At 42.5% G+C, this 14,242-nt stretch overlaps 2 protein-coding genes across 7 annotated transcripts in view; both read left to right on the forward strand.

The window, feature by feature from the left end:
* The first annotated feature begins 1,711 nt into the window (after positions 1-1,711).
* Positions 1,712-4,881, forward strand: med31 (mediator complex subunit 31). The gene is made up of 4 exons (XM_046041148.1): positions 1,712-1,916; positions 3,035-3,109; positions 3,260-3,356; positions 3,893-4,881. The coding sequence occupies exons 1-4, from the start codon at positions 1,907-1,909 to the stop codon at positions 4,104-4,106; spliced, it is 396 nt and encodes a 131-aa protein (XP_045897104.1). The 5' UTR covers positions 1,712-1,906; the 3' UTR covers positions 4,107-4,881.
* Positions 4,882-5,690: 809 nt separating this feature from the next.
* Positions 5,691-14,242, forward strand: part of LOC123963330 (flavin-containing monooxygenase FMO GS-OX4) — a 42,159-nt gene continuing 33,607 nt past the window's right edge. Inside the window, exons 1-6 of one of the 6 annotated variants that reach the window (XM_046040114.1) lie at positions 5,691-5,840; positions 8,360-8,710; positions 10,789-10,927; positions 11,731-11,873; positions 11,988-12,040; positions 12,989-13,113. In XM_046040114.1, coding sequence (XP_045896070.1) covers positions 8,454-8,710; positions 10,789-10,927; positions 11,731-11,873; positions 11,988-12,040; positions 12,989-13,113 — 717 coding nt within the window. In that variant the 5' untranslated portion in view covers positions 5,691-5,840; positions 8,360-8,453. Of the gene's footprint in view, positions 5,841-5,935; positions 6,026-6,071; positions 6,286-8,359; positions 8,711-10,788; positions 10,928-11,730; positions 11,874-11,987; positions 12,041-12,988; positions 13,114-14,242 lie in introns of those variants that run through there. The other 5 variants (XM_046040115.1, XM_046040116.1, XM_046040118.1 and 2 more) reach the window with 5 other exon arrangements.

A 14,242-nucleotide genomic window follows, 5' to 3' on the forward strand; every position in this document is an offset into this window, starting at 1 on the left:
TCAGTAAATGATTTACAGCACGAGTCTTTCCCTGAAATGTTGTGTTTAAATATGCAGATTAGCTTGTTTTGGTTAATATAAAAGACAAACAGACGGAGAGCAGTACAGGCTTAAAACAAACTCCATCTAAATCTGTATTTAGGAAGTTTTCTTTCCATCAGAGTAATGGAACCAAAATCACAAAATTGACCACTTAATGAAATAAAGTGTCCTGCCTTAAACGGTAACTTTAAATTTTCACATCATAGGCTCCTCATCTAATAACTATCCATTCTATAAGTTTGTTTTATGCTGATCTGTACGTGAAACAGACAGCCGTCCCTCAAATGTGAAACTGAATATGAAACAATTGTGTGAGTATTGAGATATGAGATCCTCGGGCAGAGGTCTGTTGTCTGTTCCAGAGTCTCGACTGAAAACTAAAGGGGACAGAGCGTTTGCTGTCAGGGCCCCGAGGCTCTGGAACAGCCTGCCCGAGGAAATCAGGTCGGCTGAGTCAGTGAACTCTTTTAAGTCCCTTCTTAAAACATACTTTTATAGGAGAGCTTTTCCCGATCTTATTTGACTTTATTTTATCCCTTTTTATTTTATTGTATTTTACTAATTTTATATTAAATTTTCATGCTCTTATCTTTTTTTTTTTTGTATTATTCTTTACACTTGTTAAAGCACTTTGTAACTTGTTTTTGAAAAGTGCTCTACAAATAAGGATTATTATTATTATTATTATTATTATTAGGAAATTAAAATAAACTGGTAAGGAAGTCGGAGTTGTGTTAATATATTTTGTTTAAAAAACATTTTTAATGAATAATTATGAGAAGTGACCTTTCTTTGTATTTGAGCTCCTGACCTCTAAAATGTCCGTGGACATCCCTGCAGCAGGATGAACCACATTATTCACTTGCACTCAGCCAGAGACTGTGATCAGGCTAATTTTTGTTTGAAAAATAAAATTTATTTTAAGGATTTCACATTCACAACGCTTAACAGAAAAACCACATGTGAAACGTAATGTGTGAAAACGTGTTAAAATTACACATATGTTAAATATGTACTTTGCACATAGGAAACATGAGGTTTTGGAATATTTTCATGTTTTAATGTGGGATTACATGCTGCAACATGTTTCTTTCTCGTGATCACGTGTGGAAAAACATGGGAAATTCATGTGTTTTTTTCTGTTAGGGAATTAAAGCTCTTACAGCATTTTGTTACAGCAAAACACAAATTACAGAATACTCCGAACTAGTTGGAGAGATTATATCGGGATCCCCCAGTCAGATCTGGTTTATGTGGCTCGGGAGGTTTGGGGTCCCCTGCCGGAGCTGCTGCCACATGACTTAATATATATTTTAAATACATTTAATTGAAATACTGACCGCTCTGAATACATTTTGATTAGACATGGAGGATGCAATTTATTTATGATATTTTATTTAATATGTTAACATGTTTTAATACACACTTAATTATATGTTATATATTAATTATCTAAGTTTGTAGAGGTTAAGTTCTCAGTGTGTAAATGTCTCCCTCCAGCGCTCAGAATTGGTTTTAAAATAAATTCTTTATTGTAAATCTAAAGCAAGGACGTAGTAAAAACACAGACCCGGGGTTGTATATAAACAAAATAAAATTAAGTAAAATAAAAATTAAAAAATAATCAGCAGTTTGGGGTTTGAAGGGTGCTGAACGGTTTCCGTAAATCAGCGTAAACGGCCGGAAAGAGAGAGTTGATTTCCGGCAAACATGGCTTCGCATTTTTGACGGCGGTGATTAAAAAGCAACAAAGACGAAACGCTCTCAGGTTTATTTGTGCGTGTTTCAGTTAAACAGCCAACATTATCATCTAAATAGCGACAGTCTGCTCTTCTCAGGCCGCATCTGTCCCACAGCCGGCGCCATGGAAACAGGTTTGTGGCCGATGTTGTAGCTACTTGCTAATATTAGCTTGTGTGTGTAACTGTGTGGAGAGGGCGAAACTCCATCAATAAATAAGCGTCATTTAAGTTAAAATATAACCATATGAGCAGTAAATACCTGTTTAGAAAGGGCTGAAGACATTTTCTGTGTAGATTAGACTGACTTTTGAATTCGGCTAACATGACACCCAGACTGGCGTTACAACAGTATATAAATTATTCAATTCAATTGGTGTAACGTGAAGTTAACATGAAGTCACTGCAGACATCTTGCATCATCTGAAGGTGAACATTTAACTTTTCCGTCTCACTGAAGTAAAGTGCAGCTTGGTGAATCACCCGGCTGTTCAGCTGAGTGCCCACCTGTAATTCAGTGTTGAACAAAAGCAGCGTTAAATTGTTGGTTATTTGCATAGAGTCTGGTGCGTTCCATGTCGCAGTGTTTGTTTGTTCCATGCATTAACTTACACATTCAGCATGTTGATGGAGACATTGTTACACTGATATTTAGTTATTGTAATGGGCTGGTTAGCTATTTGCCTCTTAGCGTGTACAGAGTGCCTGTTTCGAACTACATCAGAAATTGTGCATTGACGAACAGCCTTATTTATCAACAAAAATATGTGCGTTTGAACATGAGCTAAGACACTTTCTGAATAGCCGAGACTGATTCTTTAATTCGGCATACATTACATTTAATTAGTTGTTTAACTTCCAGTAGTCAGCTGATAAACAATACAGCGCTAAAATGGTTATATATTTGAATAGAGTCTGGTGTGGTAACTTTTATTTAAAAGACAGTTTCTCAGGGCTTATAAATGGAAAACTAGCAGTGCAGTGTCTCCATTCTAATGCATTTATTACATTAAACCTTTCAGTTGTTTATTCTGTATAAATACATAATGCAACTAATATTTATTCTAAGCGGTTTAAGACGACACGTCCACATTAAGAAGGTGAAAATGCAAACATTTCACATCTGGAATGGAACCAGAGTGTTTTTTAAAAATCTGCATCACCGAAAATGTTGTCCGTTCTCTCCACAGCATCACGTTTATCGTCCTGTTGTTGCTAAATATTATTTTTACTGTTTGTGTTTTCTGGTGCAGAGGAGCAGGCCAGGAACCGTTTCCAGTCGGAGCTGGAGTTCGTCCAGTGTTTGGCCAACCCAAACTACCTGAACTGTGAGTGACAGCAGTCAACTGTTATATGTGTGTGACTGTTAACAACTGATGTCCACATACTTTTGGCCGTGTAGTATATAGTTTCATAAGGTGTCCATGCAGCGCAGCTTTACCTGAATACTCAGAAATCCTGACTTCCTGTTTCTCTAGTTTTGGCTCAGAGAGGCGTCCTGAGGGAGCGACCGTTCATCAACTACCTGAAGTACCTGCTGTACTGGAAGGAGCCAGAGTACGCCAAGTTCCTCAAGTAAGACACCCTGCTGCGTATAGAGCTGTTTGTGTCCAGAAACTATTAAAACCCGTCAGTGACTCTCTGCTGCGCTGGGTCACATGTTCCTTCATCACCATCAGAGCACACACTGTAGTTTATTCTGATTCAGTGCCACATGCACCGTCCTGCTGCCCCAAATACTCTCTACAGCGCCACATGTGGATTCATCCGCTGCTGAAAATAGTCCCCAAGAAATGCACTACTTCCTCCTGCTTGCTTGTTTGTTTGTTTGTCTGAGAGAAACCACTTTTAAAAACATGAACCAATGGGCTAAGAGCCACAGACAGGAAGTCAGACTCGCATGATGTTGGTTTGAGTTTGAACACAGAATAACAGCAGGCTGAGCCTTTAAGCTGCGGTCACTCTGTGCTGAAGTTTGACACAGACCTTCCAGATCAAACACCTTGATCGCTGCTGTGCTTTGTGATGGTCTTTCTTCATTCCCAGATATGACTCCCCCCCCCGGTTCAGTGTCTGTAGAAACCCGCCTCCTGTCTCTCCTCCCCCTGCAGGTATCCTCACTGCCTGCACATGCTGGAGCTGCTGCAGTACGAACACTTCAGGAAGGAGCTGGTCAACGCTCAGTGCGCCAAGTTCATCGACGAGCAGCAGCTGCTGCACTGGCAGCACTACTCCAGGAAACGCACCCGGCTGCAGCAGGCGCTGGCCGAGCAGCAGCAGCCGCAGCAGCAGGCGCCGCCGCACGGCAACGCCACCGCCAAGTGATGTCGTCACTGGAGGTGGGAGGAGGACTGTCCATAGCTCGACTGACGCCAATATCGACGATTGAGAGTTTAAAAACACGTCAGACAATATTTTCTTTTTGTTTCACAAACATTTTTGAGGAGGATCCCTGACATGTGGTGTGTAGAAGAAGAACTGTGGTCAGGATGTTACTGAGTGAAACATTTACAGTGTCAAAATAAACAGGTCAGTGCTCTGCGGTGGACAAACCTGAAACAGAGCGATGCTGATAAACCTCCAGCTTTTGGATCCAGTTAATGACAGAACAGGTGCTGATTGTGAGAAACCTGCACGTTTTGAACGTCCTGTTGGGAATTGGAGAATGTTTTTTTTTTCCTGAAACAGAGTGACGCTGGCGAGGAAAAGCGTTTGGTTTTCTTCAGTCACAGGTCAGCTCATGAAATTAGATACGGGGAAGAAAGCTGAGAATACAAACCCAGTAACGTAACCTCAAACATATCGATACAGAAAAGTCTCTTTTATGTAAGTCGATATAAAGTATGTGCACCGTGACCGTTTTATTTCTTATCTGTTGTTGTTTTACAGCTGACAGACGTTGCTTTTTCCAAGCGGTTAGGATTTCTTGCCATCTAGTGAGTTCTTATATTCCACGTTCTTCTTTCAAGTGTGTGGATCTGATAAAGGATTAAAGGTCTATTAAAACAACAAGAACATTATTCATTTTTATTCACATTTCTTCCTCTTGACCAATTCTACTACTGTCCCATTCTCTTTAATAAAAGATTTGACATTTGAAGCTTTAATATCTCCTTTGATTTTCACTGATGTGATGACAAAATTAATATTCGCTGCAAGTTAAACTGTCCTCATGGTCGGTGTAAACAGTTGTTGTTCACGAAAGTACAGACTAATAATGACTCATTCTAATTTTCTTTACACAATATGCAAGGGGACACGCATCTGACGGAGAATCGGGCCACTTTTTGTTTTGAGAATAGATGTGATGAGAAAACTCGATCCCTGGTCAACCGCTTATCCTGCGTACAGGATCGTGGGGGGCTGGAGCCAATCCCAGCTGACATCGGGCGACAGGCGGACCCTGGACAGGTCGCCAGTCCATCGCAGGGCATGAGAAAACTCTGTAGTTTCTATTTACACAGAATGCAGAAATAAATAATAAACATTTATTATGTTTATACACTTCATTATGCATTTACTTTTATTATGCATGTATTTATTTCAGCCTTATGTATTTTAATTATTTTTTTTTTGTTCAGCTTTTTTGTTTATTTACGAATAATTTCTTGTCCCCTGCAGATTTTATTTTGAAAAAACAAATCGTACAAAACGCCTGTTTTAGTAGAAATAACAACACAAAGTGTAGTTTTTCTCTTTAACCACCACATCAAGTTAAATATTAGTGTCAGGATAAAGTACAGGCCAACAGAGGTGCTCTGACGAAGTTTATATTTTACTTATTGAAAGTTTTGAAGCGAAATCGCTTTTATCCTGAAGGGCTCATGTCGGAAGTTACTTTTGCTGCATTTACCGGAAGAATGTGGACCTGGTACTATTCTGCTCACTACACCTGTGCCGCTGTGTGTAAGTGTAGCGGTGTTGTAACGTGAATCGTCCCCCCACCTAGCAGAAGAATGGCCGCACTGCGCCTCCCAGCGATGTTTCATTGAATCCCGCAGCGAACCAACGGTCGGTTCGTTACACCGGGACGCAGAACGTCGGCGGGTCTTAACTACGGTAACACTTCTCTTATTGCTGTCGCTGTTTAATTCCAGTATTTTGTATAAAAGTGTCTCTTTTTCACCGTGCCGCGTACAAAGCTACATAGCTAATTTGGTTAGAGTTTGTAGTCACACTCTGCGGACATGCGCAGTTTGACCTCAGGGCACGAATCCCAACTGTCACCGCAGCAGTGATGATTAGTGAGTTTTAATCAGACCGTAGTAAGCGTGTTAGTTAGCCGATTAACGAGATCAATAAAACAGTTTCGTTTTGTCCTTGGACGCTCAGAGCAAACCCGTTCGTTACTTAGCTTTAGTGTTTGTTGATTTTAATTTGTCGATTGATTGTTCTCCTTTTAAACAACACAGAAACGTTTACTTAATTTTTAAATGATCCTCTTTGTAAATGAGGTTTCGCCTTCAGTCTCCTGCTGGCTCAAAGTCCGGACTGAAACTTGTAGGTAAAGTTATTTAACTGCTGGGTTGCACCAGCTTCTCCTCAGTTAAAGGGTGTGAAGTCCACAGGAGAACTACCAGCTAGTTTGTAAGCTACTAAACTGGTTGGCACAATTACAATTAACTTACTGTGGTGCAAAAACAAATTAAGTTAATGTAAAATGTTACAGTTTCACCCTTACTGTGTTTAGTTCTGTGACATTTTCTAATTCACGGCTACCCTGGGGCATGTGTAACTACCTTAATTTTAGAATGTAAATTTGGTAATATTTTACTTTTATAACTAGGCCGTGTTTTGAAGTTGCACACAGGCTGCTGCTGGTGTTAAGTTCAGGGTACAAAAGGTAGATTTATTTATCAGTTTACAACACAGGGTTGAAGTTAAAGAAGTCTTCCGGTGTCTACCCCAAACTATACAATATAGTTCTCTACAGCTGTCCCTGAAGAGATCTTTATACAGTGGGGAGAACAAGTATTTGATACACTGTTGATTTTGCAGGTTTTCCTACTTAAAAAGCATGTAGAGGTCTGTAATTTTTATCATAGGTACACTTCAACTGTGAGAGACGGAATCTAAAACAAAAAAAACAGAAAATCACATTGTATGATATTTAAATAATTAATTTGCATCAGAAAAGCAGAATTAATATTTGGTACAGAAACCTTTGTTTGCGATTACAGAGATCAGACGTTTCCTGTAGTTCTTGACCAGGTTTGCACACACTGCAGCAGGGATTTTGGCCCACACCTCCATACAGACCTTCTCCAGATCCTTCAGGTTTCGGGGCTGTCGCTGGGCAATACGGACTTTCAGCTCCCTCCAAAGATTTTCTATTGGGTTCAGGTCTGGAGACCGGTAAGGCCACTCCAGGACCTTGAGATGCTTCTTACGGAGCCACCTCTTAGTTGCCCTGACTGTGTGTTTCCTGACTGATCGTTGTCATGCTGGAAGACCCAGCCACGACCCATCTTCAATGCTCTTACTGAGGGAAGGAGGTTGTTGGCCTTGATCGCGTGATACATGGCCCCATCCATCCTCCCCTCAATACGGTGCAGTCGTCCAAGCCCCTTTGCAGAAAAGCATCCCCAAAGAACGATGTTTCCACCTCCATGCTTCACGGTTGGGATGCTGTTCTTGGGGTTGTACTCATCATTCTTCTTCCTCCAAACACGGCGAGTGGAGTTTAGACCATAAAGCTCTATTTTGGTCTCATCAGACCACATGACCTTCTCCCATTCCTCCTCTGGATCATCCAGATGGTCATTGGCAAACTTCAGACGGGCCTGGACATGCGCTGGCTTGAGCAGGGGGATCTGCAGGATTTGAATCCATGATGGCGTAGTGTGTTACTAATGGTTTTCTTTGAGACTGTGGTCCCAGCTCTCTTCAGGTCATTGACCAGGTCCTGCCGTGTAGTTCTGGCCTGATCCCCTCCCCTTCCTCATGATCATTGATGCCCCATGAGGTGAGATCTTGCATGGAGCCCCAGGCCGAGGGAGATTGACCATCATATTGAACTTCTTCCATTTTCTAATAATTGCACCAACAGTTGTTGCCTTCTCACCGAGCTGCTTGCCTATTGTCCTGTAGCCCATCCCAGCCTTGTGCAGGTCTACAATTCTATCCCTGAAGTCCTTACACAGCTCTCTGGTCTTGGCCATTGTGGAGAGGTTGGAGTTAATACAGGTAATGAGTGGAGAACAGGAGGGCTTCTTAAAGAACTAACAGGTCTGTGAGAGACGGAATTCTTACTGATCAAATACTTATGTCATGCAATAAAATGCAAATTAATTATTTAAAAATCATACAATGTGATTTTCTGTTTTTTTGTTTTAGATTTCGTCTCTCACAGTTGAAGTGTACCTATGATAAAAATTACAGACCTCTACGTGCTTTGTAAGTAGGAAAACCTACAAAATCAGCAGTGTATCAAATACTTGTTCTCCCCACTGTAGATGCATGACATTCGGCATGTGTTGCACATGTGAACATCACATCCTGTTTTGAGAAACCTGAATCTGCTACCTTTCTGACATAAACCCCTGATCCTGGTTTCTGAACATCCTTTGCTGGTTCAGAACTTGGTGGTGAATCAAGACACAGCTGACACAGATGATCAGGATACTGCTGGACTGATGTGTACAGGGACAGGACTTTTGGATTCTGAGTAAGATGAAAACCTGGATACAAACAGCAGCTCGCTCTCTCTCTGTCAGTATCTGGATGATGTCGCAGCGTGTGGCGGTGGTCGGCGCCGGGGCCGCGGGACTCTGTGCAGCCAGACACATCCTGTCCCGCCCGAACAGCTTCACCCCCCCGGTGGTGTTCGAGCTCACGGACAACGTCGGCGGCACCTGGTGCTACGATGAACGCGTCGGGTCGTACGACAACGGACGGCCGATTCACAGCAGCATGTACAAAAACCTGAGGTATGTAAGTACATTTACTCAAGTACTGTACTTGTACAAATTTGAAGTAGTTTTGCTTTACTTGAGTCTTTTCTTTTCATGATTTCTTTTCATTCACGTTCTACTTCTACTGCACCTCATCAGATTACATACACAAATCTTGTAAAATATACATTTTTTGTTATAAATTAAACTTTCAACAGTTTATACAGTTAAAGATCAACGTTAAGTCTATTAATCACTTTTGGTCATTTCTCCTGTAAATCAGCAGATGTTTCAGATTTGCTGCTCTTCCTCTGAACGATTGTAATAACTGTGATGTTTGTTAATAACGTTGAGCTTTGGGCTGTTGTTTGGACACAACAAGCATTGTGAAGGTGTCACTATGGGCTCAAATAATCAGCAGGTTGATCCAGTATGAAAATAATCATTAGCTGCAGTCCAATATTAAACAGTTTAGGATGAGCTCCAGCCACAGACTGTATAAAAGAAGTGGACCTAGCCGCCATGACGTCCCCCGTTGGTTTGTGGACTATCGTTTTGAAGCCTCAAGTTTGGCATTTCGCCACCATCTTGTTTTTTTGGCACCAGATCGAGCTAGCTAGCTTGGTGCATCTGTAATTCACGCTAACTGTGATATTAGCTGGGATGCTAATTTTGGCTAGCGACAAACAGGGTTAAAGGTCCACTTGTAATAATTCTGAGGATCTATTGACAGAAATACAATATAAAATCCATAACTATGTTTTCAGTGGTGTACAAAGACCTTTATATAATGAACCGTTATGTTTTTATTACCTTATAATGAGTCTTTTCTATCTACATGCATCGCGGGTCCTCTTACATGGAAGGACGCATGTTGCGCCGCCATGTTTCTACAATAGCCCGAATGGACAAACTGCTCTACAGAGCGAGTTTTGTCAACTGGGTTAAATACGTAGAAGAAGTAGGAGAAGTCGTCTGGTTTGTTAAAAGTAAGAAGAGAAGTGAACAGAGTGTGTCGGCCACTCATGTGCTTGGAAAGGGAGGGGTGAGTGAGACGTTGGTTGCAATTCACAACGCTCACCACTAGTTGTCACCAACAATTTGACACTGAACCTTTAAAACTTAAAATGTACTTACTAGAAAAAAATTAACAGCCGACTCCTGAGCGGGTATTTTAGTACAACCGAAAGCTGAACAAGACATTTTTAGGACAAAATGTTGAAATGAAGTGAAAACACTGAAAGGATCAAAGCTCTGAGACGAAAACACTAACAGCACCAGGGCTGTGCCCATAAATCGATACAGCAATATATTGATATACATTTTTTTTATGAAACTGTATCGATACTCCAGCCCATCAAATCAGTACATAAAATTAATAAAAAATAACGCTTTGACAGTTAGCTCAATGCTAACATATAATGGGAATCTCCATTAACGTGCTAACGGACATTAGCATTGTGATCGCGAAAATATAAACTACACATTTTGCTTCACATGCTGAACATCCTGAGCGACACACTGTGCAAATACTTAAAGTCCACATGTTTCCTGAGCTCTGTGTGAAATAAAAAAAAGCTGCTAACAAGTGTTTTGATTCTACATTTTCGTAGTTGCTCTGTAGTTTTATTTATAGACTGACTGTGCAGCAGAATCATGTTGTTTTCCACAGTTTGGATTTGCAGCAAATAAATAGAGAAAACTTTTTTACATTTTGTATTAATAGCTACAACAAGCACACTTCTTTCTGCAGCCAGTGGAGTCGCCCCCTGCTGGCTGTTAGAGAGGACGCAGGTTTGAGGCGTTTCACTTTTCAGACCCGGAGGTTCCTGCTTGGCTCCAGCTCAACAACTACAGCAGCAATATCACTGATGAGGAATAATAACCGGATGAGAGGAGATATAATAGTACAACAGACACAGGGACATCAGTTAGATATTTCTACCTTTCAGGTGATAAGTGTGTTTTCTGGGCCTCGTGTAAGAACCACTTGTAAAAACAGATCTAGTTGTAGATACGAACGAGTGCCTCAAACGAGTCCTGTACACAGTTTGACCTCAGCGTTAAAATGCCTTCATCTGAGTGAGTTTGATTCCCTGACCTTGTCCCGACAGGACCAACCTGCCCAAGGAGGTGATGATGTTCCCTGATTTCCCCTTTGACCCCCAGCTGAACAGCTTCCTGCCCCATCAGGAAGTTCAGAGGTACCTGGAGGGATACTGCCAGAGCCACGACATCCGGCCCCACATCAGGGTGAGGCTAATGACCGATATACATTCAGCAGGGTGGAAATATGTTTTTATCTCAACAACCTGATCAACTCTATGTGAAGGAGACGTGTTGCATTGCATGAGGCAAATGGTGGTCACACCAGATACTGGCTGGTTTCTGGACCCCCCCAATACAGTGAAACTGCACATTTTAGAGTGGCCTTTTATTGTGGCCAGCCTAGGGCCTTTGATTGTGGCCAGCCTAGGGCCTTTGATTGTGGCCAGCCTAGGGTCTTTGATTGTGGCTAGCCTAGGGCCTTTGATTGTGGCCAGCCTAAGGTCTTTTATTGTGGCCAGCCTAAGGCACACCTGTGTAATCCCCATGCTGTCTGATCAGCATCTTGATATGCCACACCAGTGAGGTGGATGGATTGTCTCGGCAAAGAAGAAGTGCTCACTAACACAGATTTTGACAGATTTGTGAACAATATTTGAGAGAAATAAGCCTTTTGTGTACATAGAGAAAGTCTTAGATCTTTGAACTCATGATGAATGGGGGCAAAAACAAAACTGTTGCGTTTAAAATTTTGTTTGTAGTATATTTTGTATTTGTGTCTATAGGACCTGAAATCAGGTGCTACATCTTCCAATAAATTCAAAAACTATGCATGCAGATTTTTTGAATCGATTAATAATTTGTCAAGCAAAGATACCAAACCCTCAAATCTGGTCCCAGTATCTCAGTATTTCCACCTCGTGCCGTAACGGGCTGGACAATTAATCAGTAATTAAAGTAATGCTTTTCTTCAGCCCTGTTTCCTCACTGTGACTCTTCTTCTGTCTCAGTTCAACACGGCGGTGGATAGCGTGAAGCCCGTTGTCGTGACATCGGAGGGCGAGGAGTCGAGGACAACGTGGGAAGTAACGTCATCTGATTCATCGGGTTGTCAGAAAACTGAGACCTTCGACGCGGTGTTCGTCTGCTCGGGGTAAGACGTGACGGTTTTGTAAAATACGCCTCATACTAAATGTGTTAAGTCACAAAAATACTGCGTTCGCCGGTTTTTGTTTGGATGTTCTGACGTTAGCTTGTTGTCTTTAAGGCACTTCTCTGACCCGCACATCCCAGACATCCCGGGGATACAGAACTTTAAAGGTAAATAGGTTTTAATTGGCATGCGACATCCTCACAGACGGTATAAAAGAAGTGGACGTAGCTGCCGTGATGTCACCCGTTGTGAAGCCTCGAGTTTGGCAATTTGGCCGTTGCCATCTTGTTTTTTTGGCGAACCAGACGTGACCATATTTGGATGAGAGGGTGAATCAAGCTAGCTTGGTTAGCAAGGTGCATCTTAAATTTACGTTAACTGTGATATTAGCTGGGATGCTAATTTTGGCTGGCGACAAACAGTCAGAGCAGCGGATACAGGTCGCCTTTATCCTGATTGACAGATCGTGACTTGTCAATCAGCTTGTAGCCCCGCCCTAAAGCCTCCCCTGCTTCCTGGTCTCTGTTCCTCTAAATGGGACCATAATTTACTAAATGAACATCATGCTGTGTTGAAGAAGACTTGAAACTAGCGACTGAGACCATAAACTCATCAGGAAAGTGTTTACTGAGGGAATAAATCAGCTGACAAGTAGAAACATTTTGCTGCTAGAGAGGACGCAGGTTTAAGTCGCCCCCTGCTGGCTGCTGGAGAGGACGCAGGTTTAAGGCTTCACTTTTCAGACCCAGAGGTTCCTGCTTGTATAGACCATGAACTCAAACAGAAAATATAGAATTAATAACAAATAGCTGGCAAGTTATTTAATGTTAGAGGATCAGTTTACATCATTAGAAAATGCAGGAAACAGCACACTGTTAACCACCTGTATTCACTTTGTTTCAACAAAAACAGCTTCATCAGGTGTTGCCGAGCTTAGCAAACCTTTTTTTCTACACGTTAATTAAAAATACTGTTTTTGTTTGTTTCTTTTTTGATGGAGCTAGGCTAGCAGATTCCCCCTGCTTCCTGTCTTTGTGCTAAGCTAGGCTTGCCACCTCCTGGGCTTGTCTCTGTACTCGAGGTAAAACTGACGTCCATCCTCTCTCTGTTCGCAGGAAAAGTTCTCCACAGTCATGCGTACAGGTATGCAGAACCGTTCTCCGGTCAGTCAGTGGTGATTCTGGGAGCCAAAGCTTCAGGACTGGATATTTCCATTGAACTGGCCAAAGCTGGAGCTCAAGTAACAAACCACACACTCTGCTCTGCCTGATGATACAATGCTTTACAGCTGCGTTTTATGCTTTTAAACAACAACAACATCAAATCAAAGCTATCAGTGTTTTTGCAGAAAACAAGGCTCACTACAGTGGTGGCGTTTCTTTTGACACCCCTAAGTGAAAATGTCCAAATTGGCCCACAGTCACAATATTTAGTGTTCCACTCCTCCATGACGACATCCCGGAGCTGGTGGATGTTACAGACCTTGAGGTCCTCCACCTTCTGTTTGAGGAGCCCCACAGATGCTCAGTAGGGTTCAGGTCTGGAGACATGCTCGGCCAGTCCGTCACCTTTACCCTCAGCTTTAGCAAGGCAGTGGTTGTCTTGGAGGTGTGTTTGGGGTAGTTATCATGTTGGAATACTGCCCTGCAGCCCAGTCTCCAAAGGGGAGGGGATCCTGCTCTGCTTCAGTATGTCACAGCACATGTTGGCATTCATGGTTCCCTCAGTGAACTGTAGCTCCCCAGTGCCGGCAGCACTCATGCAGCCCCAGACCAGGACACTCCCACCACCATGCTGGACTGTAGGCAAGACACACTTGTCTTTGTGCTCCTCACCTGGTTGCCGCCACACACGCTTGACACCATCTGAACGAAATAAGTTTATCTTGGTCTCATCAGACCACAGGACCTGGTTCCAGTAATCCATGTCCTTAGTCTGCTTGTCTTCAGCAAACTGTTTGCAGCTTTCTTGTGCATCATGTTTAGAAGAGGCTTCCTTCTGGGTCGACAGCCACGCAGACCAGTTTGATGCAGTGTGCGGCGTACGGGCTGAGCCCTGACAGGCTGACCCCCCACCCCTTCAACATCTGCAGCAATGCTGGCAGCACTCATACGTCTATTTCCCAAAGACAAGCTCTGGATGTGACTCTGAGCACGTGCACTCAGCTTCTTTGTCGACCATGACGAGGCCTGTTCTGAGTGGAACCTGTCCTGGTGAACCGCTGTATGGTCTTGGCCGCCGTGCTGCAGCTCAGTTTCAGGGTCTTATGGCCTCGGCCATCTTTATGTAGAGCAACCGTTCTTTTTTTCAGATCCTCAGAGAGTTCTTTGCCATGAGGTGCCATGTTGAACTTCCAGTGACCAGTATGA

Source organism: Micropterus dolomieu, linkage group LG23, assembly GCF_021292245.1.
Source record: "Micropterus dolomieu isolate WLL.071019.BEF.003 ecotype Adirondacks linkage group LG23, ASM2129224v1, whole genome shotgun sequence".
Lineage (NCBI taxonomy): Eukaryota > Metazoa > Chordata > Actinopteri > Centrarchiformes > Centrarchidae > Micropterus > Micropterus dolomieu.